This window comes from Clarias gariepinus, chromosome 16 (genome assembly GCF_024256425.1).
Source record: "Clarias gariepinus isolate MV-2021 ecotype Netherlands chromosome 16, CGAR_prim_01v2, whole genome shotgun sequence".
NCBI lineage: Eukaryota > Metazoa > Chordata > Actinopteri > Siluriformes > Clariidae > Clarias > Clarias gariepinus.
This window is the reverse complement of record NC_071115.1, coordinates 1,314,951-1,338,408: the sequence shown is the minus strand read 5'-3', so window position 1 is coordinate 1,338,408 and position 23,458 is coordinate 1,314,951. Positions and strand designations below refer to the sequence as shown.

At 39.7% G+C, this 23,458-nt stretch overlaps 1 protein-coding gene across 2 annotated transcripts; it reads right to left on the bottom strand.

The window, feature by feature from the left end:
• Positions 1–2,395: 2,395 nt before the first annotated feature.
• On the bottom strand, positions 2,396–23,246 carry kmt5c (lysine methyltransferase 5C). 2 transcript variants are annotated; one of them, XM_053514624.1, is made up of 10 exons: positions 22,940–23,246; positions 20,488–20,620; positions 18,840–19,005; positions 17,991–18,100; positions 17,736–17,899; positions 17,425–17,444; positions 16,962–17,098; positions 16,570–16,733; positions 15,222–16,382; positions 2,396–2,509 (listed from the first exon to the last, which is right to left on the bottom strand). In XM_053514624.1, the coding sequence occupies exons 2-10, from the start codon at positions 20,598–20,600 to the stop codon at positions 2,445–2,447; spliced, it is 2,100 nt and encodes a 699-aa protein (XP_053370599.1). In that variant the 5' UTR covers positions 20,601–20,620; positions 22,940–23,246; the 3' UTR covers positions 2,396–2,444. The 2 variants fall into 2 exon arrangements, with proteins under 2 accessions (XP_053370599.1, XP_053370598.1); XM_053514623.1 differs by lacking the exon at positions 2,396–2,509 and having other exon boundaries at positions 8,859–16,382.
• Between the last annotated feature and the right edge of the window lie 212 nt (positions 23,247–23,458).

Sequence of the window (23,458 nt, the reverse complement as noted above, 5' to 3'; positions counted from 1 at the left end):
AAGAAAAATGGGACCAAGTACTGATCCTTAAGGAATCCCGGTGAAGAATGATTGGAAGTTCATCAGCATTATTTTTCTTCTTCTCTGTTTATACACTATCATCCTCCACTGAGTTTAATGAGGCAACAAGCATCAATGGCTTAGGAACACCAATTTTTGGCATGATAAGCAGTCAAGGGCCTTGATCTTTGCTTCTTGGAGACTAATTTGTTAGATCAGTTTGACCTGTTGGTGCAGATTTTCTCCAGTGAATAGTCGATTGCCTCCACAGCATATGGTAGAAGATAGCGAGTGTCAGTCATTCTTCATGCATACCCAAACCGGCAGAGTACGCACTCCTTCGTCAACGGTTGATTGATTGTTGTGGCATGCTCTAATATCTAAATTGCAAATATGCTTTCATAAGGAAACTGACAGGATTCATCTCAGACAGAGCTGTTGAAAAACCTCAAGCGTAATGATGTAAACTGTTACATGAAGCAACAAATCAAGCCGAAGTCATTACGGGTCAGTACCGCAAAAGTGTGTAAGGACGGACAAGACAATTTAATATGATGTCCTTAACTCACTTAACTTTACCTGTTACACACACAGTGCTGACACCGAAAACTCATTCTATAAGGGGAAGGGAGGTGCTGCAGATCTCTAAAACTTGCCTGTGTCATGGAAATAGAAGAGAAGTGAAAGCATAATAGATTTTAAAGATGTGTATCACACACACACACACACACACACATACACACACACAGATTAAAACCCCATGGTGCTCTAGGTTTTTCATTTCCTGTTTACTGCTTCAGCTCATTTTGGAGGTTCTTGGAAACACTTCTAATAAAACTTTAGAATGTGACTCTGGAAAGGTGAAAGAGGGAAGAAAAAAGAAAAAAAAAACTTGAGCTGAACTTCGACCCTGCTTCACTGACAAATCGATAACCTCTTGGAACGAAATCACTTTAATATCCAGGGTCACACACAAAGCACTGATTCACCTCCTGAACTCTGGACTTCAGTGACACTGCTGTGAACTCGAGTGAATCCAATTCGAGCCTGGTCATGTGTCTGATTAAAATGTGTGAACATGTATAGGTGGTCAGTGTGTCAGTGTGTGGGTGTTAGAGAGAGAGAGAGAGAGAGAAAGAGAAAGAGAGAGAGAGCAGTCATGTAAGCCAATTAAATGTGCAGCTGTGTGAATTTCAGCTACATGTGGAAATATTGCAGGAATAAAAAGGTGGGGTGAACACACACACACACACACACAAGTGCAAGCACTGCACAACTTACCTATACATTAATATAAAACAGAAAAAAAAACAGAAAAAAAAACAAAGGAAGATGAAGGCTGCTGATTGTTCGGCTGTGAATCTTCCTTTGTGACATCACAAGTGAAGCATCAACCCTAGATTCATCTTAAACAAGTGTTTATTATTTATTAAAGATGACTTCTTTTATCCGTTAAAGATTACATTTGACAAGTGTGTTACTATGGAAATGATAAGAAGTGCATTATTCTAAACCTGGGATAGGCGGAGGCACCACTCCATCAGAGGTGCTGTTATGGAGAACTAATCAACACTGCTGTCTGAATGTTCAACCTGTGAAACCTGTAGTGTTGAGCATCGATAAACAAATAAAAATGATCAGGTGTGGGAAGACAGGAGTTGCGGTGGTGTAGCAATACAAAGGTAACCATGGCAACCAGCAGCAACACCTACTAGCGACCGACGTGCAGCGTTTTTCGGGCAAGACCCGAACCCGAGCAATCTCATCACGTGGCAGTTGTCAGGGTGTTTTTTTTTTCCCATTAAGGTGACGCATCGAATTGAGAAGACATACCACCTCAACGCCGCTCCAACCCTCTCTGGTCACCATGGAAATATTTCTCTTGTCTGCCTCCCTCCTTCCTCCTCTGCACAGACCAGAGAAAGAGATTTCATCTTCTGTTTTACACGATGTTATGTCTCCCTCTTATCCCTCACACCATATCTCAATTCTCTTCATCCATCTCATCCTCTTGTAAATCACCGGGACACGGCTGTCTCACCCCAGCTGTCTCACATCATTCTTCTTACCTCTGGTCTATACTTTTCTCTTCGTTCTGCACTCTTTATCTTTAAACAGTTCTCAGAAACTCAGGCTGATGTATTCGTAAGGATGAAGACAGAACCATTTTTTATTTATTTCATCCCCCATTACATAGGCTTCTCAAAAAATACAAAAGAGCATCAGCTATGAATTTCCTCGTCTTCTATGTGCGCTGGTAGAAAACAAAAAAACAACCATCAGAATTTAAATTTTATGCTGAATTAAGAGCCGCATGATGAAGGATAAAGAGAGGGGAAACAAAGATGTAGTCAGTCAACTCACCAGGGACGATTTGTCAATCTGAGGCCGTTCAGGAGACTTTTCCAGCAATCACAATTAAGGTACAACATCAGGACGTCACATCAAGGTGGTGCTACAGGTAAAACTGTTCCTGGGTCACCGGTAGATCTTTGGGCATTTTGATTCACTGCAAAACATGATTTTTTAGTAAGAGCAAATCATTTATATCTAGTGAAATATATCTCTGTAAAGGTTACGATTAAAGCAAAGCGAAGATTATTAACACTATTTCTAGAAGTTTCTACATATAAAATCTTGCGCATGTATTTAATTGAAAAAATGCTTAAATCATGCAAAATTATCTTTCAGTACAACATAAAATGTATGCTTAAAAATTAAGTCAAATTTGTCTATAAACAGGCTTAATAATCTCATATTTGCTTTCAGTCATGTTATATCCTAAAAACAGTAAATTATTCATCTCAGTTCGTGATATTTTCATTTCTCTGTTTTGTCTAAAGCGGTTATCGTCCTTACAGGTCCTACAGAATTAAAAACTAATAAACCTTGAAGTTTTGTTTTTCTTGTGTTGCCGATTGTTTAAATGTCATGTCTTTTTTTCCCCAATTCTGCTCTACATTTACATTTAGGGATTTAGCAGACTATCTTATCCAGAGCGACTTACAAAAAGTGCTTAGAAGTTTTTTCCGTCATTAGATAGACACTTACACAAGGTTCCTGGGTTACTACCTAAGTGGCATCAGTGAAACACTGTTGGAAACACTGTGGAAGGTTTTTTTTTATGGGGGGGGGGGGGGTAGTCTAAGTACTGAAGAAACCGATTCGTCTTGAGTTGTTGTTTAAAGATTGTCAGAGCCTCAGCTGTACGAACATCTAGAGGTAGTTTATTTCACCACTTAAGTGCCAGAAAAGAAAAGAATAAATGGATTTTTACACTCCAGTCCAGTAGGTGGCAGAAATGCAGCAACCACCCAAGACTTCAAATAAGAAGCAATACTCTACAATCTCACTCCGTCATTTCCACAAGTTTGGAAAAACTATGAAAGGAGTTCCTGGGAGGCCAGCGTTTCAGATGTAAATCAGACAGACGGTCCCATTATGTATCCGGCGTACTGAGAGAACTTTCTAACTTGATGGTATCCAAGCACTAGTGACACACTGTGATAAGGGGAATTAGTGTAGCAGGGGGTTATAGACAAATAAAGGGAGTTCACAATCAAAGATCCCACTTTGACTTGAACGCCCCTTGTAGCTGGATGTGATCCATGAAACATCTAATATTTTACTCTATTATATCCATTTTCTTCATAGTTGTGTAATTTAGTTTTTTTGCGTGTGTGTTTTATGGATGATTTCAGGCTGACGACTCAGCATCTCTTATAATGTTTGTTTGTGTGACTCTAAAACACTCACAACAAACAGATAAATTCCCCAAAAGAAGCAATTCATAGTGAAAGGTGTGAAAATGCACTACAGACATTATAAAACCATGAAAAACACAATAATTAAACGTAAGCGGAATAATAAATGTGCACCAGACGCTGTGGAGCCAGGCATGCTCAGACGTCCTCGGCTCTCTCCTCGTCAGCAGTATTTTCTTGGCTGGTGGATGAATATTAAAGTGTATCATTTCTTCATCCTCATTTCAACACAGTTTCATCATCTGGTTCTTCAATGAAACCTTTCAGTGGAATTGTGAGGCTCAGGATTAAAGGCATAATACGGAGGAAGAGGACGGGGCGGAAAAACGCGCAGGGGGGTGGGGGGGGGGACGCAGATGTGTCTCAGATGCACCATGGACATGAAGTGGAACTTGGAGGAAGGGAGTGTGTGCATTTCTTTAGAGAGCGAGAGAGAGAGAGAGAGAGAGAGACTGATAATTCCCGAGCTTTTTTTAAAGACATATGACTCTAGTCAGGATTATTGACATCCACATGAGCGCAGGGACTCCGCAGTCTAAAGCTCTGACATGACTGATCCGGAAAATTACAAACAATGTCACAATAAAGAGATTTACAAATAAATCAATACTATTATTATTATTATTATTATTGAAACCCGGTATTGCCAGTGACACAGCCGTCTCTATGCAGCAGTACACATTCAAACTTGTTCTTGTGTTCTCACTCCAAAACTGAAGAACGCAGGATCCAGAAAATAATAAAACAACAAAACAAATAAATATAAAATGATCCAAAGTCACAAATAAAGGCTACATGAGCTACTGATGAACACAACATGAGAGTCACAGCAGCTGACATAAGTCAGAACCAGGTTTATTTTATTTTATTCTACGAAGAGAAAAAAAACATTAAAATTATTCTTTTTTTTTTGGAGACTAAAGGAAAAGGGAAGGAAAAATTAAATAAAATGGAAATGAAAGAAAGAAAGAGCAGGGAAAGGATATTATTAAAGATGGGAAATGAAGAGAATTAACAAGGAAGGAGAAAAGAATAGAAATGTAATTTAGGAATTGAAATAAAGGAAATTGGAAAATAAAGAAAATGAACAAATGATGGAAAAAAGGGGGAAATGGAAAAGAGAGAGAAAATAAAAGGGCGCCTGAGGACAAATGGAAAGGGAAAATAAATAAAAAAGGGAATAGACAAAAATCAGGAAAGAAAAAATAAAAGGCAAAGAAAGGGATGGGATTGGGGGAAAGAGTCAAACAAAATAGAAAAGAATTAAAGAAATAAAAAGAAAAAAAGAATAATAAATAAATGAAGCAAAAGAAAGCCAGAAAAGAAGAAAGAAAGAAATAAGGCAAATAAAACCAAATAACAAGAGAAATAAAATTAAAGGATAAAGATGAATGAACAGAAAGTATTGGAAAGGACATAAATGAGAGGAAAGAATAAAAAGGGAAAGGAATTAAATTACATTTAAATTTAAGCGTGCAATGAAGTCCAAGGAGCGCATTGGAGATCTGAGAAAGACAAGGGTAGAGTTACACCAGTCAGGATTGTCTCAGAGCCATTTCTAAAACACTAATGAAGTTACAAGAAGAACTGGGAGCCACTGTGCTCACATCTGGGAGAAGATCCAAACTGTCCAGTTCAGCTGAGAGGAAACTGGTTCTGATGGTCTGAAACAGCCCAGAAACCATCAAGGCTCAAGGCAAGCCATGAACTGGAAGCTGCTGGAACACCAGTGTCTCTGTCTCCACTCAAACCAGTTTTACATCACCATGGACTGAATGGAAGGAAGAAGCTCCTGCTCCACACGGTCACGCTCAATTTACTTGGACACAGGACAAAGAAATAAAAATGTAAAAAAAAAAAAAAAGCAAGTAAAGTTAAGGCATCATGCCCTAGAACACTGTAGCAGCTGTGGTGGTGGTGGTGGTGGTGGTAGCTTCACATCTCTGGGGCTGTTCTGCTGCTGGTGGCGTGGAGCGTGGAGCGTGATCAAAAGTCAGGTCTGAGGCAGAAGAGCAACAGGTTCATGGGAACACATCTGATTCTGCTCTTGCTAATGGACCTGCTAAAGGTCAAATCTGCTAAGGGAAGGTGACCTAAACATTGTGTGTCTGTGTGTAAATTTAACCCTGTGTTGATTTCAGAGGAACCAAAAAGAAATTGAACTCTTGAGATTTTCTCCTATTAAACAAAGAAGAAAAAACACCAGCTAAAAGAAACCAGGCTTTCAGTGGCCTGACCATCATGTTCATGATGAATGTGTGTGTGTGTAAAGTTCTTTCCACAGCTGTACTGTCGTATTTGTTCCTTCTTGTCCTCACAAATGATTATTTGTTACAACAGGGAGAGAGAGAGGGGGAGAGAAGAGTCTAATGTCAGATTATGTATTAATTTGCATTAATTTACAGCCAATAAGGAAGAATATACAGTGAGGAATCTGTGACATGATTTTGGAAAAGGCATCAGACCAACACACACACACAGTCCTCCTGCTGTCCTCGTTATGAAAAAAGCTGGCCCACTTGGCTTCATCGTTAACACTTTACTCTCCGCCTGAGAAATGAGGAAACTGGGTCAGGAGAGAGGAGAAGTGATGAAGGGATCAGGAAATAAAGTGAGAAAAGGGAACTTAAAAAAACAGACTGAATAAAAAAAAAATAAAGAAACAACAGGTGATAAAGAGAACATTAGAAGAGATATAAGTATGATAAGTATAAAGAATATGTCTTTTCAGGGACGGAGCAATGAGACAGAGGAACTCGAATGGATTTAATTCCTCCATGTTCTGACACAAACTCACCAGCAGGGGGAGGCCAACACACCCTGTACTAACCACGAGAGGGACAGATCATCACATCACATCCCTACTGAGGATCATCTCATCAAATCATCACCGAAAACACTGAGGATCATCTTGATCATCACACACTCCTCCATCTCATCAAATACACTCCAGATCATCACACACTCCTGGGTGGCTGGATGAGTGAAAATTAGGACGGAATTAATGAAGGAAAAGAAAGAATGGATGAAGGAAAAGGGTAGAACAGAGTTGAAGGGAAATAGGAAAAAGGAATAAGGAAGATAACTGTTTAGAGAACAAAGAAAAAGCAAAAAACGAAGAGCAATTAAGAAAAATAAACAGTTAGAAAAAAGGGCAGGAGAAAAAGATAAATACACAAGAAAAGCAGAATAGAGAAAAGAAAAATTATAAGCAGAAGAAATTAAATAGGAATGAGAAAAGAAAAGAAATAAAAGATGTCAAAAATAATGAACCAAGAAAAGAAACAGAAGATAAAAAAAAACTGAAGGTAAACGAAAGGGTAGATTTTAAGGGAAGGAAGAAGAAAAGAAGGAATAAAAAGAATAGAAGGAAATGGAAAGGGGATCACCCACTAGGGAGCGCTGCTTCACTTTATTACAGAGTTTGTTAATTAGAAATCGATTTAGATCTGAAAAGCAAAACCTGAAAAGTGCATTACAGCATAGTCGCTTTTTATTCAGCACAAATTTTTTTAAAAAACTAACAGAAAATGCTGTGTGGAGATTTTACATTAATTTATTGATTCCAGGCGGGTCACATGACAAACATACAGGTGAAAGGTTAGACCAGATGCAGACCTTCACCATCTCCATCAACTAACCGCTCTCAGTTCAGTCAACTTTACATCAAGGGATTTTTAAACTGTTACAGGGATATTTATAAAAAATAAAAAACTATGTTAGTTTGTAACCTCCAACGTGGCCACTAAAGCGGTTATTATATTTCTGTATTTATATTTGTATCACTCATGGCCTAGTGTGAAGGTTTATTGAGAGGAGCAAATATGTCAGTTCTAAATAAAAATAAAGTAAAACTATTTTAAATAACTTAAGTTAAAGCATTTGTTTATACACAATAAAGTAAGAAAAGTCTATGTTAAAATAAAATTTCTGAAATTATCAACCAGTATTATTTTATGTGGATTTTGTCTTCCTGGACATCTAAACCGTGTGTGTGTCGCTCTGATCACATCCCCGACTCCAACCCTGTTTTCATAAATTACATTAAACAAAACATCCTCATTCATTAAATCTTACACTCCTCCATCACACGGCTCTATTATAACAAGCAATGAAAAGGAAGAAAAGAATGGAGAGAGAGGTGGAGTGAGACAGGAGATGAGAACAAGAAACAAGTGTAAAAAGGAAAGAAGGTAAAGAAAAGCAAAGAACAAGGAAAAATGAAAATGTAAAGAAAAATAAGGAAAGAATAGAAAAGAAAGATGTAAGAAAAGAAAAAAAGGACATTGAAGAAAACCAGGAGAAAAAGACTGATGGAAAGAAGGAAAAATGCAGAACTGAAGTTAAAAAGAAGGAAAAGAAAGGTACAGAGCAGAAAGGAAATAAAGTAAAAGACAAATTAACAGTAAAAAAAAAACAGAAAAAAGAAAATGTTTATGCATATACTGTATATTTGTTTTGTTACTTCTAATTTATATTCTTATATCTTTTTTTTTTTACCAACTACCTTTAAATTGAGTTCTCTCTCCGTTTTCTTGTTCCTTTTTTAAACACACACACACAGTGTACACACTCATGCCAGACATACACCGACTCTCACAGTTTAATGATAAAGTGTACACACCATGTTTTAAACATTTGTGGGGTTTTTTAGGTTATTAATTAATGCATGATTAAGACTTTGTTAACTTTCCTTTAGAGGTTTAAAGAGCAACACCAGGCTCAGGTACAGGATGAGTGCGAGACTCTTAACAGATTCATAAACAGTCACGGAGATGCGTGCCAGGATCCCGGGGACTCAAGCGGCTCGTAAGTAATCTGAACTGTAATTCTGTTCAGTGTAGAAAAAAAAATCTTAAGATTTCTCGTCACTTGTCTCTGGGACAGATGGACAGACGGACATTCAGAGATAATTCGTCCCCTCTGGAAATCAGAAACCTCTTTAGAAGTTTAGTGCCTTCTAAGTTTAAAGAAATCTCTACACCAATCTGACGTAAAACATGATCAAAAAGATCTAGTGTTCGACATCCACAACTATTGAGCATAAAATTAAATAAATAAATGATTAAAAAGAAACTCCACTTAGACTGAACATTTTAAAAGATTATGTGACAAACAATTTTATTTATATCATTTTCATATCTTTACAGTGGAATAGTATTTAAGACAATCTAACCTTGTTACTTACAAACTTCCTAAAAAGACTTTCAGGAAAGACATACAGGGAACAAAACAAAAAATAATAATCCCAAGATATCCAGGAAAACAAACAAAACAAAAATACACATTGTATACAGTACATTTGAAACATTAAGTTATATTAAAGCACCATGTGTGGAGCATATTGAAATAAATATAATCATCATATTGGCCTTTTTCTTGTACACTAAGAAAGAAAGAAGAAAAAAAGGAAAAAGAAAAAAAAAAAAACATTGAACACGACTACACAAACATCGGTTTCAGGTGAAATCTGAAATGTGTAGAAAACATGTAACTTCACAAATATTTATGCCTTCCAGTCTCTAACGCACAGCAGGTTAAATACCATACACAGCATGCAAATGTAGGTTTTAAATGAACAAAAGAAAGTAAGGAAAAAAATTAGTGTTGATCTCCGTGGTTTAAAAAAACAGTCTGATCCCAGATCAGCGTTTTCAACCCACCCATGCAGACGTACGTTTTCACCATGCAGACGAGAGGTGACGTGTTGCAACGTTTCCATACTTTTTAGCGAACGCTTTCGAGGTACCAATGAAACTGCAAAGAAAGAAATGAAATTCTAAAATGTATCCAGCATAAACAACGAGTACGGAGGACTGAAGTACAAACACGTGGGAGAATTTTAGCATTTTTTTTTCTCTCTTTTTTTTCCGAAGTGTAACTTAATGACTGAAAGACACAGTTAGCGAGAGGCTCCGACGTTAAGAGTTAAAAATCATAGTTAAAAAAGTTTATATATTGTGCTAAATCAGTAAAACTCCTGAAACAGGACTGATTTGAGTTTGGACCAGCTTATTCGCCCGATAAGTGGGTTTGTAACTTATTATGAGCCCATGTTTAAATTCGTCTGCTTACACACTTGGCGGTTTTCTCCCTCAACCAGCAGCCTACGTTTAAGGAAGAAAGTTTAGGAAAAGCATCAAGTGACGTCAAGTGCTTTTTATTTATTTTTTTAGTGCTGCACAATTCTTTTGGAGTATGTGTCAAAATTATCGCAATGTGATATATATATATTTTTTTATCAAATGCATACAACCTTATTCCTAACCAAAGTGCAAAGGTCTTTATTTATTTGATACATTTATCTCAGATTTTTCAACATTGCCATTTTTTTGGATGTTCAAAGAAATTTTCTCTCTTGATCCTCGAACGCAAAAAAAAACTTAACCAGAGTTAAGGCATCTTTAACTTTTACGTTTATACACTAGTTTGCTGACCCTTTGACGGTTTCGACGTGTGCTGTGGACATGGGAGAGAAACGTGTAGTGTGCAAGCTGGTCACAGAGGTTACTACTGTTTTGTATGTAATGTGAGCAGCTGGTGTAGATCAGGTTGCCTTGAAGTTACCATCAACTACTGTTAATGAGCCTGGCAGAAAAATGAGAACTAAAAATATATATATATATTTAAAAAATACAGCGCATGCTCCCTGTCTTGGTCCTCCACAAAACAGAGCCACCCCAATATATATCCATCTATCTATATATCGTCGCACGGTCACGGTGAAAATGCGGTTATCCTACAGTCCCTACGTCATCCTCTAAAACACACGAGTATGAAAAGAAAATAAAGAAGAAGAAAAAAATTGATCCACAAGACAGAAAGACATCTCCATCATGTGGCCGATTGGAACTACGATGTGAAAACTGCTACAGTTCATACATAAATATACTACACGATTAATCCATCATGGGTGACAATGAACTAAGTTTTAAATATTTGTGTATTTTTACACAAAAAAAAGTTTATCGTAAATCATAAATGCTAAGCACAACTTCAAAAGTATGTTTTTTTTTGTTTTGTTTTTTACATATAAACAAGATATTTGCATTGTCGTTAATAAATATTATCAGTCTGTGTACTGCAGGTCCAGATCTACTGTACCGTCAGTGACTACCAGCCGCAGTCTCTTGGGCTTGCGGTCCGTCAGAGAGGCGCTTTGCGAGTGAGACGACAGGAAGTGATGGGAAATGACCGGATGACATCCGGACGGCCCGTGCTGCTGCGAGTCCTTACTCATCTCCGCAAGCCCTTTAGGTCCCACAAAGCTGCCCATAGAAGGAGAATGCGTGATGGTCGAGGGACCGCACGGTTCTACGATGAGCCTTCCTTGGGTTCCGGAAGGTTCCATGAGGCAATGGTACGTGTAATTTGTGGGCACCGACGAAGAGTAATTCAAACTTTCTCCGCCATCACTGTAGTTCAGGGTGACCGAGTGATCGCCAGTGAAGTTCACGACGTAAGACGGGTGAGCTGCTTGATTGCACACAAAGGAAGGTGGCTGAGGTTTGGGCGCTGGGGCGTCCTGACCGACAGGATCTCTGTAGCTCACTTGAGGACTGCCTTGTTGGGAAACAGCGGGGGAAAGCGTGGAGCTGAAGCTGGCGTCTAAAGGATCACAGTGTGAGAAACAGAGCTGATTTCTGTCAAGTGGGACAGAAAGTTGAGAGCTCTGACTTGGGGCTACCACGGCATGGGGTTTATCCGGTCTTAGGTTTTTACTGTTAAGTATGCTGTGACTCTGAGTGCTGTGGAAAAACGTAGAAGGAATGTTAGGATTGATGGCATTTTCAACCCTTATGTTCAGAGGCTTTTCAACCGGCATGCCCTTGATGGCATGTGTTGAGGTTTTGCTTGAGCTGACAAAGTAAACCGGGTAAACACGATCGCTTTGCGGATGTGCTTTAGATAGTCCTTTGTTTGGTGGAACAGTCTTTGTGTCTCTTCTTGAGGTTTCGGGGTATCTCAGATACGCATTTTGAGAACACTCAGAGGATAAATCTTTGTGATTACGTAAACTCGACGGCCCAGGAACAGGTTCACTAAGTTCAGACTTGCTACCGTGAGACTTTAAAGAAAACTTTGAGTCGCCTACTGAAGAGCCTTTGCAGACATTTTGACCGTATGCTCCTCCTTCAGTTTTCACCAAATTGTTAAAGTTCTGGAAAACGGTCGACTTTTTTTCACAGCCACGGAAAACCGTATTGCCAAGGTTAAGAGGCCCAGGTAACTCTGAGCACGAGGTGGTCCTGCTTCCTGTATGGAGCGAGTGGAAGGGTTTAACTGGGTTGCTTTGTAATGCAGCACTATATAAACCTGGCACAGACTGACTCACGACGGTAGGCTGGGATTTATCAGTCGTGCTAACAAAGTTGATCGTCTCATTCTTTTTGTCCTTTGATTGGATTTTACTTAAGTCTGACTGGGTTGACTGATTCCTTAAGCTGTCAAGGAAATGTATCTTGTCCTGGGACTGCGCACAAGCAGCAGGGGGGACGTTCTGCTTAGGATTTGAGGAAGTGTTAAATATTATTAAGTCTCTCTGGCTGCCTAGTGTTTTATCTGCCACACAAATCAGCGGCGTTGCAGAATCTTCTTTAGACTGAAAAATTATGTTGCGCTTTGCTGACATGCTATCAGAGAAGATCATGTTCCGGTCCGAATCTCTGACCGCAGCTGAACCTAACATGGCAGAACAGAGCGCTTTATCTTTGGAAGAGAACTCGTTGTTAAAAGATGGTGTGTCATATCGTGCAAGCCCAAGATCAGGAAAGCTCAGGTCTTCTGGAGTACTAAAGCTACTTCCCGGGCTTGGGGAACCGAGGTAGGGGGTCTCTGGGTTCCATCCATCAGCTGGGCTTTGAGAGAAAGGGCTACTAAAAGAGCCGGTGTTATGCGGTTCGCCGGAGCAGTAGTCAGTCAGTGTGTTTTGGAGGCTGCTTTGTGCATGTGCTTGATCGTAACCGTCGAGATTTAAGCACTGAAAATCTAAAATGTCCTCTGGATAGTTTGAAAAGGTGCATTCAGTGGTGAAAGGCGAGGTGGGAGGAGACAAAGGTTTTGACTGGATCTGACACGAGGTAGTTGCACTGACGTTAACAGGTGCGCATGATGGCTGCTGTTGGCTCATGGCTTGAAGTTTAGAGAGGCTTTTGTTGATCTGAAGCAAGTTGTGACTTAGGCAAACCTCACCCAATTCTGTGCTCTCAAGATTCTCGACTCTTTCTGGAGGAAGTGTTTCTTTAACTCTTGTGCCATGGGCTATTTCCGCTAATCCTTCTTGATAGGGAGAGTTCAGAGATAAGGGTGAAAGGGACAGTAAGGACGGCTCTGAAGTAGCCGCACCTTTAGAGAGCTCTCTAATCCTGTCACACTTGCTAGCGGATGTCCGGTGCTGGCAAGGAGACAGGTTTTCTTCTTTGACCCTGCTGAAAGCCATCTCTCCCGTGGGCATCCTCTCAGGAAAGAAGCATGACAAAATTCTGGTGTCTCTAAGCACAGGATTACCAAGTCCCATGTTTCCATCTTGTTTCTGACCTTCCTCACCTTCCACCTCCCACCTGCCCTCAGCCCTACGGCGCAACCGAAGGAGAGGTAAAGGTTTAATGTCTATATTATCCGCTTCAACTTTGAGATGTCTCACAAACTGCCTCGGTTCCGGCACCTCAGGTAACTCGGGTAACAAGGTTTTACCCTTAACGGAGGCCTCTTGTCCTTTAGCATGCTTTTCAGTGTTGATGTTAGCACCAGATAACTTTTTATGCTTTTTCCTGGGTTTGAAAGTACTTTCTTTTTGGCAATGTTCCAAGACGTCTTGGACGGCCTTCGTGGCTTGCTCCAGACCGATGCTCTTGTCTGCTTCTCCGTGACCGCGAATTCGCTCCATTTCCAAGTTCAAGATTGCGACAGAATCCAAAATAGCCTTAAAAGGGTCAAGGCCGTCAGCACGTGCTTCCGCATTCTGTGTTGCAACCAGAGTACTTTCCCCCTTGAATTCACTCTCCATTTCCCATTCCTTCCCCCGTTTCCTTTTTAGGCGTATTCTAAAATTAAGGTTCTGTTCATCTTCAGTGTTAACTGAAGACTCTGAAGCAGACAAGACGCCATCATCTGCTTTTGAGTTCTCCTCCATCTCCTCTTCTAAATTTTGCCCTGTCTTTCTAACATTCTCATTTATTTCTTTCCCTGTATCGACGCACTCTAACGCTTGGGTTCCTAAGTCAGATTTCAATTTGCATTTTCTATTAATATTTGCTCTAATTTTAGGCGTCTTTGATGCCAACAGGCTACCTGTAGTACCTCGATCTCTAAATATCCTGTTAGGACCTTGTGCTGGTACAGCCTGAGCTGTTTGGAGACATTTTCTTAGTGTTGGCTTCCTGGTCACTACAGATTTACACAGCCTTCCCCTTTTAGATGCTAACCCTTCATCTTTAAAAGAAGAGCTCGACTGTAAAGTCAATTTCTGAGCTCTGTTATCAACGATTTCATTTCCTGGAGGCGAAGGTAACAGGCTTTCCAGCCTGGTCTCCTGACTTTTACTGGGACACGGAGTCTCTGTTGTGGTCGTAGTTACACTTGCGTCTTGATCGGGATCGGTTTCGAGGGATTCCCGGAAAACGCGTTTCTTTAGTGGGATGCTGCTCTGTGAATTGTGATCCAGGCTGGGTTTTAAAGGGGACAGAGACTCGGAGGAAAGCGGAATCGTTTCTGGATCTTTTTTTTTTGACGCTTTCGCACCTTCTGAAATTTCTTCTAAAATTTCTGCACTGCGCTGGGTTATGTGGGTTACTCTCACTGATGCAGGGATCTTTTTAAGTTGCTCGTAATTTAATTTTGGGGAATTTTTAAGAGATGACAAGTTTTTAATCGATTCAGGTTTTAATTGTTTGTGAGAATTCCTGACTACGTGGTGGTACTCTTTACCCTCGAGTCCTTGACTAACCAGGTCACTGCTCAAGTTTTTTAAAATGTCAGAGAGAAGGACTCTTGCCTCCTTTATGACGACAGTTCTGCTTCCAAAATGTAACAAATCAGATTTTTTCTGTACCCTATCTTGTTTTTGCTCAGTTACCTCCTCACCTTGCTTACCTTTATGCTTGTCCTCATCCTTATCTTCAGCTGTACCTGCTTCACTCTGTTTAGTTTGACCTTTTAGCACTTGTCCTCTTTTCCTTAAATTATTCACTACCTCGTTGTCCTCTACCAAAGATTTCTCAACACGTACAGAATCACACACTTTATTATCTCTCTGATTGTTAAAATTACTTTCTTTCTGCCCCTCCATTACCTGATCATCATTGTTCCTCTTGCTACCCTTATGCGTCACCGGTGCCACATGTTGCTCTTCGGCATTCCCGCTACTTTCTATGTCGCACGTCACCTTTAAAAAGCTGTCTGCGCTCGGAGTAAAGTACATCTCCCTGACCCCTTTCTTTACACCGACTTTTGAGGTACCTTTGCTTCTTTTGCACTTCAAGTTCTGCTTCTCTACAGCTGCTGAAGGCGTAGGATCCGCACTTTCTCCGCTGCTGTCTGCTTTTCCCTGATCTGCCCGCTCTCCTGGGAACGCCACTCTGACCAGACTGACTTGCACGTAACGCGTCAACCCTGAGGGGAGAGAAGAAGAGGAAGCTGGAGGAGTAGAAGTAGGAGGAGGAGGAGGAGGAGGTGGGTGAGTGGAGGAAAGAGGAGCCGATGAAGTGTTAACATCAATCGTGCCAGAGACGACAGAAGGGATGTGGTTTTTTTGCAGCTCCCCGGAGATCTCAGAAGCAATCGGGGAGCTCGAATCCCCTTCCCTAGCAGCGTCGGAGACAGTGATGCGCTTCTCGCTGTCAGCCGTGGCCTTGTGAGAATCCCCAAAGCTACGCCGCTTCTCCTCTGTGATCCCCGCAGATGACTCGGCGTTTGTCTCTCGGCGGGTTTTGTTTATGTGAGACTTATGGGGGACACCTTTCCTGACAGCACCGCGTCTACACCGACTGTGGCGTTTAGCACCAGCGCGCAGCTTAGATGTCCGGCATATCAGTTTGACCGCCTTTTTATTCATGCGGGAGAGTTTACCTCGATCAAAGGCTCCGGAGCATCGAAGTCGGGTGCGAAGCATATTCCTGGTTCGTGAAGAGATGGCCATCTGATGAACGACTCTGAAGGCGGTAGTTTCCGCCTCGTGTTCTTCAGCGCTTGCAGGATTTTTATCAAAAACACCCGAGACTGAGGTTAGCGTGAAAGGTTTCAAGTTCAGTTTGTCGGTGTGACTCGACACATCGTATCTCGACTCCTCACCTCCGATCGGCTCGATGTCGCCCGGTGACTGAGACCCGATGGTGTTCGTGTCCCGTGTCTCCAATTTTGGTCTCACGCTCTCGATTCTCTGCAGAAAGGCTCGCTCTTTCCCGGCGGGATCCTTACAGCTCAGGAGGAAGTCGACGCTGTGACTGTACAAGCAAACACTTAGGTCCTTCAGGTTGAAATGAGACGATATGATGTGGTTGTGTCGCCTCTTCTCAGCCTGCTTGGCTCGCTCCTCCCTCTTCCACCTCTTGGTCTTTGTCGTCCTGCTGCTTACTGCAGGGGCGTTTCTTTTCGTCTGCTGGGAATTCTTCACAGAGCAGGCTGAGAGACGGGGAAAGACAGAGAGAAAGAGAGAAAGCAAAGGGGTAAAAATAAAGCTGTGAATAATAATAAAAGAACAACAGGTAACTGGAGGCTTGGAAATCGTAGCGTGGTCAAAAATAACTTCAAAATCTTCAGATCGTAAAATTCACTGGGGAAAAAAAATTATAAAGTCAGGATGAGTTACCTGGGTTAGATACTGGGAGGAATGGACTCGGTGTACTGTTCCCTTTCTCTCGGTTCAGCCGCAAATCCGTCTCTCTGAACCTGTACTTCTGGCCTAGTGGATCGTTTGAACCTTCCCACTCCTGCAGCGCGGCCAACCTGTGTCTAAAAAACCCTTTCCCTCTTCTGGTGAAGTAAAAGCATTTAAAAAGAAATTAGTCTGAGAAACCTGTTCATAACATCAAAGTGTATTTATAACAAACTAAATAAATAAATATCTAAATACATAAATAGTTCAACTTTAAAAGGTACTCTCCAAATAAATGAATGACATATGAGAATCAAAATAAGGGTGCGAACACAGACACACACACATCGACACCCATTCTCCGGAGCCCTGCACCCCCACCTTACCTCTCACAGGTGCAACATTCACACATCTCGTTGTCTTCCCCAAAAAAGCTGTCTCCATAGTAACATGTGATCTCTTCCCCAGGTGAGATGGGACGGACAACCTTCACACACGCTCCGTTCTTATCCCCAGGTACAAACTGACACCAGAGCAGAAGGTTAAAAATGTACATCAGGAAGGAAAACTTTTAGACATTGTGAATATTATAAAGGAAAATAAAAGAAAAAGAAAAAAGTTTATAATGTAAAAAAAAAAAAAAAAAAAAATAGGTATAGACAATAATTTCAGATTTTTGGATGACATGAAATGTTAATAATCACATCCCCAGGTACAAACTAGGATGAGAAAGAAACAAGGCGGGGCAGAATCAAGCAAGGTGTTTATTTGTGTGTGTATAGTTGATAAGTATATGAAATAATACGAAATAATCAAGTAGGTAAAAAAATAAATCATCTCATATCTTACCTTACAATTTGGCCTGCAGTCTATAAACAAGAGATGGAAAGTAAAGACAGCAAAGTTATGAGTTATTGATCAATCAGAAGTCGAAGTATACGACTTATAATCACTAATAATCATAACAAAAGCAACAAAAACAACCACAAAAATAATAATTCACTCATTCTAATCCAAGTCTAAAACTTTAATACGATGGAGGTGTAAAGGTTCGAAATCTTCAGGACAGACACGGAGTTTACACTTTTCTCTGCTGCATTATTTAGCTATTTGTTTATCTATTTATTTGATTCGGTTTTTGTGTGTGTGCCGCTGCTCACCGTGGTTGATGAAGGCGGCGGGGCCGAGCCAGAGCTGAGCGCACTGCTTGCGTGTCGAGTACATCACGCTGAAATCATTCACGCCCGTCCTGAGCACGGCGCTGTCGGCAGGACTCAGCTCGGCGATACACCCCTGCAGAACCTCCACACGCTCTCCGACCGACCTTCACACACACAGATCAGTAAGCAGCTCCGTCAGCAAACGCTGTGTACAAGTCTTTTTGAGTTTGTTTCTTTCTAACTCAAAAGTCTCACCAGTTTCTGGTTGCTGTGATTTTGGCTCCGTTGATCTCTGAAGAATAGCGGTCACATGACTCGATCTGGACGCCACTGTCCAATAGGAAGGCAGTGAGATAGCGGTACATCTAAAGACAAAGAAGAAGCAAAAAAACAAAAAAAATCAAGAATCACAGCAAGGGTGCCAATAATTTTAAATAAATCTAAATGGGTTTTTGAGAGGTAATGCAGAAGTTTACAAATAATAGTAATGTGTTTTTTGTAACACAGAAGTAAAAAAAAAAAAAAAAACAGTTAACCAACTTTTTAAATGCAAAAAAAATAAATATATATTATTCAATTAACAAATCTATTTCAATTTTATTGAATTTTAAATTAACGAAACAATGACGTTGTTAGTTTTAATAAAAAAAGATTTTTTATCCAACACTAAAAAAGTAAAAAGAAAAATACAATTAATTCATGTTATTGTTTTTATGAAGTAGATTTTTCTGCAATTCTGTATAAATGATAAGGACATCTCTGGTATTTTATACTTTATATACTTAAAAAAAAATTTTTAGACATTACTGACATGAAGAAATCTAGCATCAAAATAGCTGTACTTCAAATAAATAGAAACTGCGATGGGTTTGTTAAATATCTAAGAAAAAAAAAAGAAAGATTTCATTTTTTTTTTTTTTTACACTAAGAAGAAGAAAAAGAAATCCGGAAGTATATCGACAAAACCCGGCGCTAAAATCAGCCCTAATGTCGCTTTTAATAAAAACCCTGTAAGACGAGTCACATACGAAAACCTCACGTCTTGAACCGTCGGCATCGAGCCACAGAGCGGCAGGTGTGTGACGTCCAGGTGTGTACACTCACGTGCTGCCTCAGGAGCTCCTGCCGGTGCGAGCCGAGGTCTCGAAAGTACTCGCTGGTCCACTCGCCCTCCAGCAGGGCGTCGAAGGTGGCCTGGAAGTCCCGAGTGCGCTTGAAGCGCAGCAGCGTTTCCCTCAGGTAGCTCCATCGCCGGATCTCTGGCAGAGGACTGACCACACACACACACACACACACACACACACACACACACACACACACATAATTTTAACATCATTGTTTTGTTGCTCCAAAGTTACAAGAATATTATGGTGTGGCCTAAACTAGAAGACATTTTTTATTTTACTTAAATAAAAAAAATAAACATATAGTTTAAGCACCCAGATAATAAATTAAACAACAAAGTATAAACTCAACGCTAAACCCCATAAGACGACCACACATTTTATTTAACATTTAATCTTTCGCTACTTAGTAGTTTTGCTTTTTCATTAGCCCTCCCTCCTTCTCTCTACTTAGACTACAACTAAAACAGCTTTTTAACTTACAGTAAAAATCACTTATATTCTCCACTCGCAGCTTAATTTAATCTCTGTTTAATCTCTGAATTCTTTATTTTTAATTAAGTAAGTACAAGTCATGCCATAACATCGATTTGTTCCGTCAACATAAACAAAAGTATCACTTGTTTTTTTTTTTGTTTTGTTTTTTATATCTAGCTCCTGGACAGGTCAGGTGACCAGACAGACAGTCTGTCTTGCTATAACTCATCGTTTAAACAAATTAACTTGAGTTTAAAGGTCACATCCATACCCCCTTTGCCTGCACGTAGTCATAGGAATGTTTAAAAACAAGCCAGCTCCCTTATATTTAAAAATAAAAAAATGAAGATGGCACAAAAAAACCTTTTTTTTTTTTTTTTTGCAGACCTGGAAAACCACTTCACCTTACAAGCCTGACTTACAAAAATACCACAGAGTCGAAGCCCTTAAACAGTGCAGTGCTCTAAAACCGGTGACCCACGGCCCAGTTACTCTGAACGCCTCGTTAAACTCAGGTGAAACCAAACGGAGAATAGACAGATGGAGCCAGCTTTACCTCTGGTACACCGTTTATATAACATGTTCCAATACTTTTGACATTACTCATTCACATCATTTTAATTACATTCACATGGTTTTTTTCTAAATCTTTATGCACTTCAGGATGATTTGAGTTTGATCACATGTCAGAGTTCTCCCTGCAAAGTGCACACAGGGTGCCAATACTTGTGGAGGTGACTCTAGAGAGAAGGCTGAGAATGTGCAGATGATTAATTAAGGACCGAGACCAAGATACAGGGTGAGTCTAATTGTCTAATGAGAGCAATTACAATCAGAATAATTCAATTAAATCTAATTAAATCACGTTATGTAGAATTTCAGTGTGATGAATGAGTGTGACGTGTCAAAGAAAAAAAGGGAAAAAATTGTATACAGAATATTTGAAATTAATCTAACTATATATATCTGTTTTACATTTTTAAATCTATTTTTTATTTTAGTGTAGTGTGTAAGACTTCCAGTTTGTGCCATTGTACCTGTTCCTAATCAGCTCTCTCTGTTAAACACTGTGACTGTGTGTGTGTGTGTGTGTGTGTGTGTGTGTGTGTGTGTGTGTGTGTGTGTGTGTGTGTGTGCAGCGCGAATCCTACCTTATGTTCATCTTATGGGTGCTGAACCCAAGTAACGGGTCCAGCACCAGACTCGTAGCCAAGTCATCCGTCTCACACAGCTCCCTCACACTCATTCTATACGATCCTTCCATGTTCGCCCACCATCCACATGCTGAGAGGGGGAAAAGAAGAAGAAGAAAAAAAGATGAAGAAAAAAGGCGGGAAAGTTAGACAAGAAAGCGCAGAAATGTGTGCTGGAGAACCGGACGCTTAAAAACACACAAATCGCCTGATTAATAAAGACCTAGAGTATCTGCTCTGAGAGAAAAAAAAAAATTACTAGAGAAGGAGATTGGGGATTGAAAAAAAAAAAAAAAAACCTAAGTAAAACCTAATTAAAAAAAAAAGATAAGATCACACTCTCTCTCCATCTTTCTCTAAAAGTTCCTCAACATCAAGGGCCAGTAGATATACAGTATATATGATATGATACCATGATTAACATGCTTTACTGAGATATCAAGGACATCGTAGGACACTCAACACTATGGCAGAAGTCAAGAACACAGATTAAAACACAGAGATGAAGAGATGAAGCCAAAGTCTATAAATCTTTTACAATGTGTATCCCGCTCGTACAATGTTACATTTATGCAACACGGCACACACTTTAACAGTTTACACTCAAACAGAACGTCTCGTCATGAGCGGTTTGTCCTTCACCAGCTTCTTTCTCTCTTAAAACAGACACAGCTTTCACTTTTTACTGAAGACATGAAAGCACAAATACTGGAGACTCCTTCCATTAAACCACCACACTTTTAAGACCTGTATTGTTTATCATTAAGTCTACACACCCCTGTGCACTAGCAGTTACTATGTAAACATGAACACATTTAAGCGAGAACGTATTCCTGATGTTCGTGGTAACGTCTGCACCCGTGCTATTATACAGAAATAACGCACAGAGATTTAGTCCTTAGATACTGCAACAAAACTGTGTGAGAAAATTAGATACATCTCTTGAACTTTGTTATTATATATTATATATTATTATTATTATTATTATTAAAGTTATTGTCCATATTAGTCCATTAATGCTCAAGACAATTTAAATTACATCCTCCGATGGAGCTGATCTCAGATCATGACCGATTTTCATCTGTGATGATATGACCAGGGCAGCACAAAAAATAATAATAAGATCTTAATTTCCGAACGATGCCGATTCATCTCTGCAATAATTTACTTGTTCAATTATTAACTCGACAACAATCCCAGACTGCTCTATCAGTCACAATCACACAAAACACTATTAATTCACCAATCAGGCCAGAGATTAGAGAACAATTCAGTCGTACATCTCAATCACTTCACAAGCACGTTTTATTAATTATTTGTATTTACTATTATGTTGTTTATTGTTTTAAGTTAAGTTTTTCTTCAATAACGTTTAAAGCAATGTAAAATAAGCGAAAATCAGATTTATCTTTAAGAAGAGAGTTGAGAAACCTGTATGGACAGCATGTGTGGGAAAAAATACAATCCCTGTGCAGTAGAATCAGAACCTTAGCTTCCACGAAGGAGGATAGGTGTTTGATTGTTTGTTTGTATTAGGTTTTATTGCCATATCAGCTTCATAGGCTATTTTAAGGCAGATACATATTAAACATAAAGAGAATCGTGACTCACGACTCATTTCAGCAAGAATCGTGCTGCCCTAATCACAAACTTTAAAATGATTTGATTTTTGTTGATTGACACTTTAGCAGAATGTCTAGGACATGAAGAGTTTTAAAGAAAATAATACATACAGCAGAACCTCGGCACACGACTGCGCTCTCTTATGAATTTTTGTGTTAAGAATTTAAAAAATAATAATTTCTCACCGAGTCAAAAGCTGGCTTAGTGCGTAAGACTAGAAGAGGGTTTATTTGCATCTTGTGCAAAATTTAGTGAAGGCATTAGCAAGAATATTAGCAAGAAGAAAAGGGAGCAACTTTCAGTTTGCTTTTAAAAGCAGCCGGTGTCAAGAGGAATCATGAATTAAGATAAATCAAGGTTTAATTTTTCATATTTTACTTCATGTCTTTTCTTTTAAATGATTAACGTGTTGAAAATTGGAAATATTGCTAATTGTCCATTTTCTTCCTGTCAGTTTTCTGTCTAATTACTTTCTCTTTCTTTTTCTCTCTCACTCACTCACTCACACACACACACACACACACACACACTCTGAGGTAAATGATTCACTCAGGTGATCACTGAGACACTCTAATGTTGTAAACATTTCGCTCTGCTGAAGCTACAAAAAACGCCAGCAGGTTTTGGTGCAGCTCCTGCAGCCTGTAAACGACACCAATATTCACACACAGCAAGAATTTCACACACCTTTATGTCTATTTTTAGGACATTTTCTTCACCAGAACTTCCGCACCGAAAACTGCAATTTAAAATAAAATCTATATAAGTAAAAGTTGTATATTTTTACCTGACGGGCTTTTCGTCCGAATTCCTGATCGGCTCGTCCGTAGTGAAATATTAGCGCGCTAGCGATGCTAACACTGTGCTATGCGAGAGTAACCTAAGCTAAGCTAAGCTAGCAGACTAGCAATTGTTTCTCTCTAAAATCTCCATATTGCACGTCTAGTTCCTGGTTAGATGTCCCTGCGACAGCGAAGCATCGCAAAATGTGACAAAATCCACCATTGATATCAATGAATCATTTAAAATAAATAGTATTTATCCTGCAGAAATCTCGGTTATTATTATTTTTTCCCCCCGAACCTGGAAGTTGGATAGTGTTTGAGCAAATATGGCTTAAGAACCTAGAAATGGACTCAACCAATCCCCGCCATTCGTCTCTCCAATACGATTGGTTCATCTGCTTGATTGACAGCAATTCCAACCAATCGCGTTGTTCCCTGAACCGTTACTTAACATTTACAGCTTTCTCATTGGTCAAGCTTACATTTGGTCAACCTTGCCAGCTAATAGTTAAGCTGAGCTG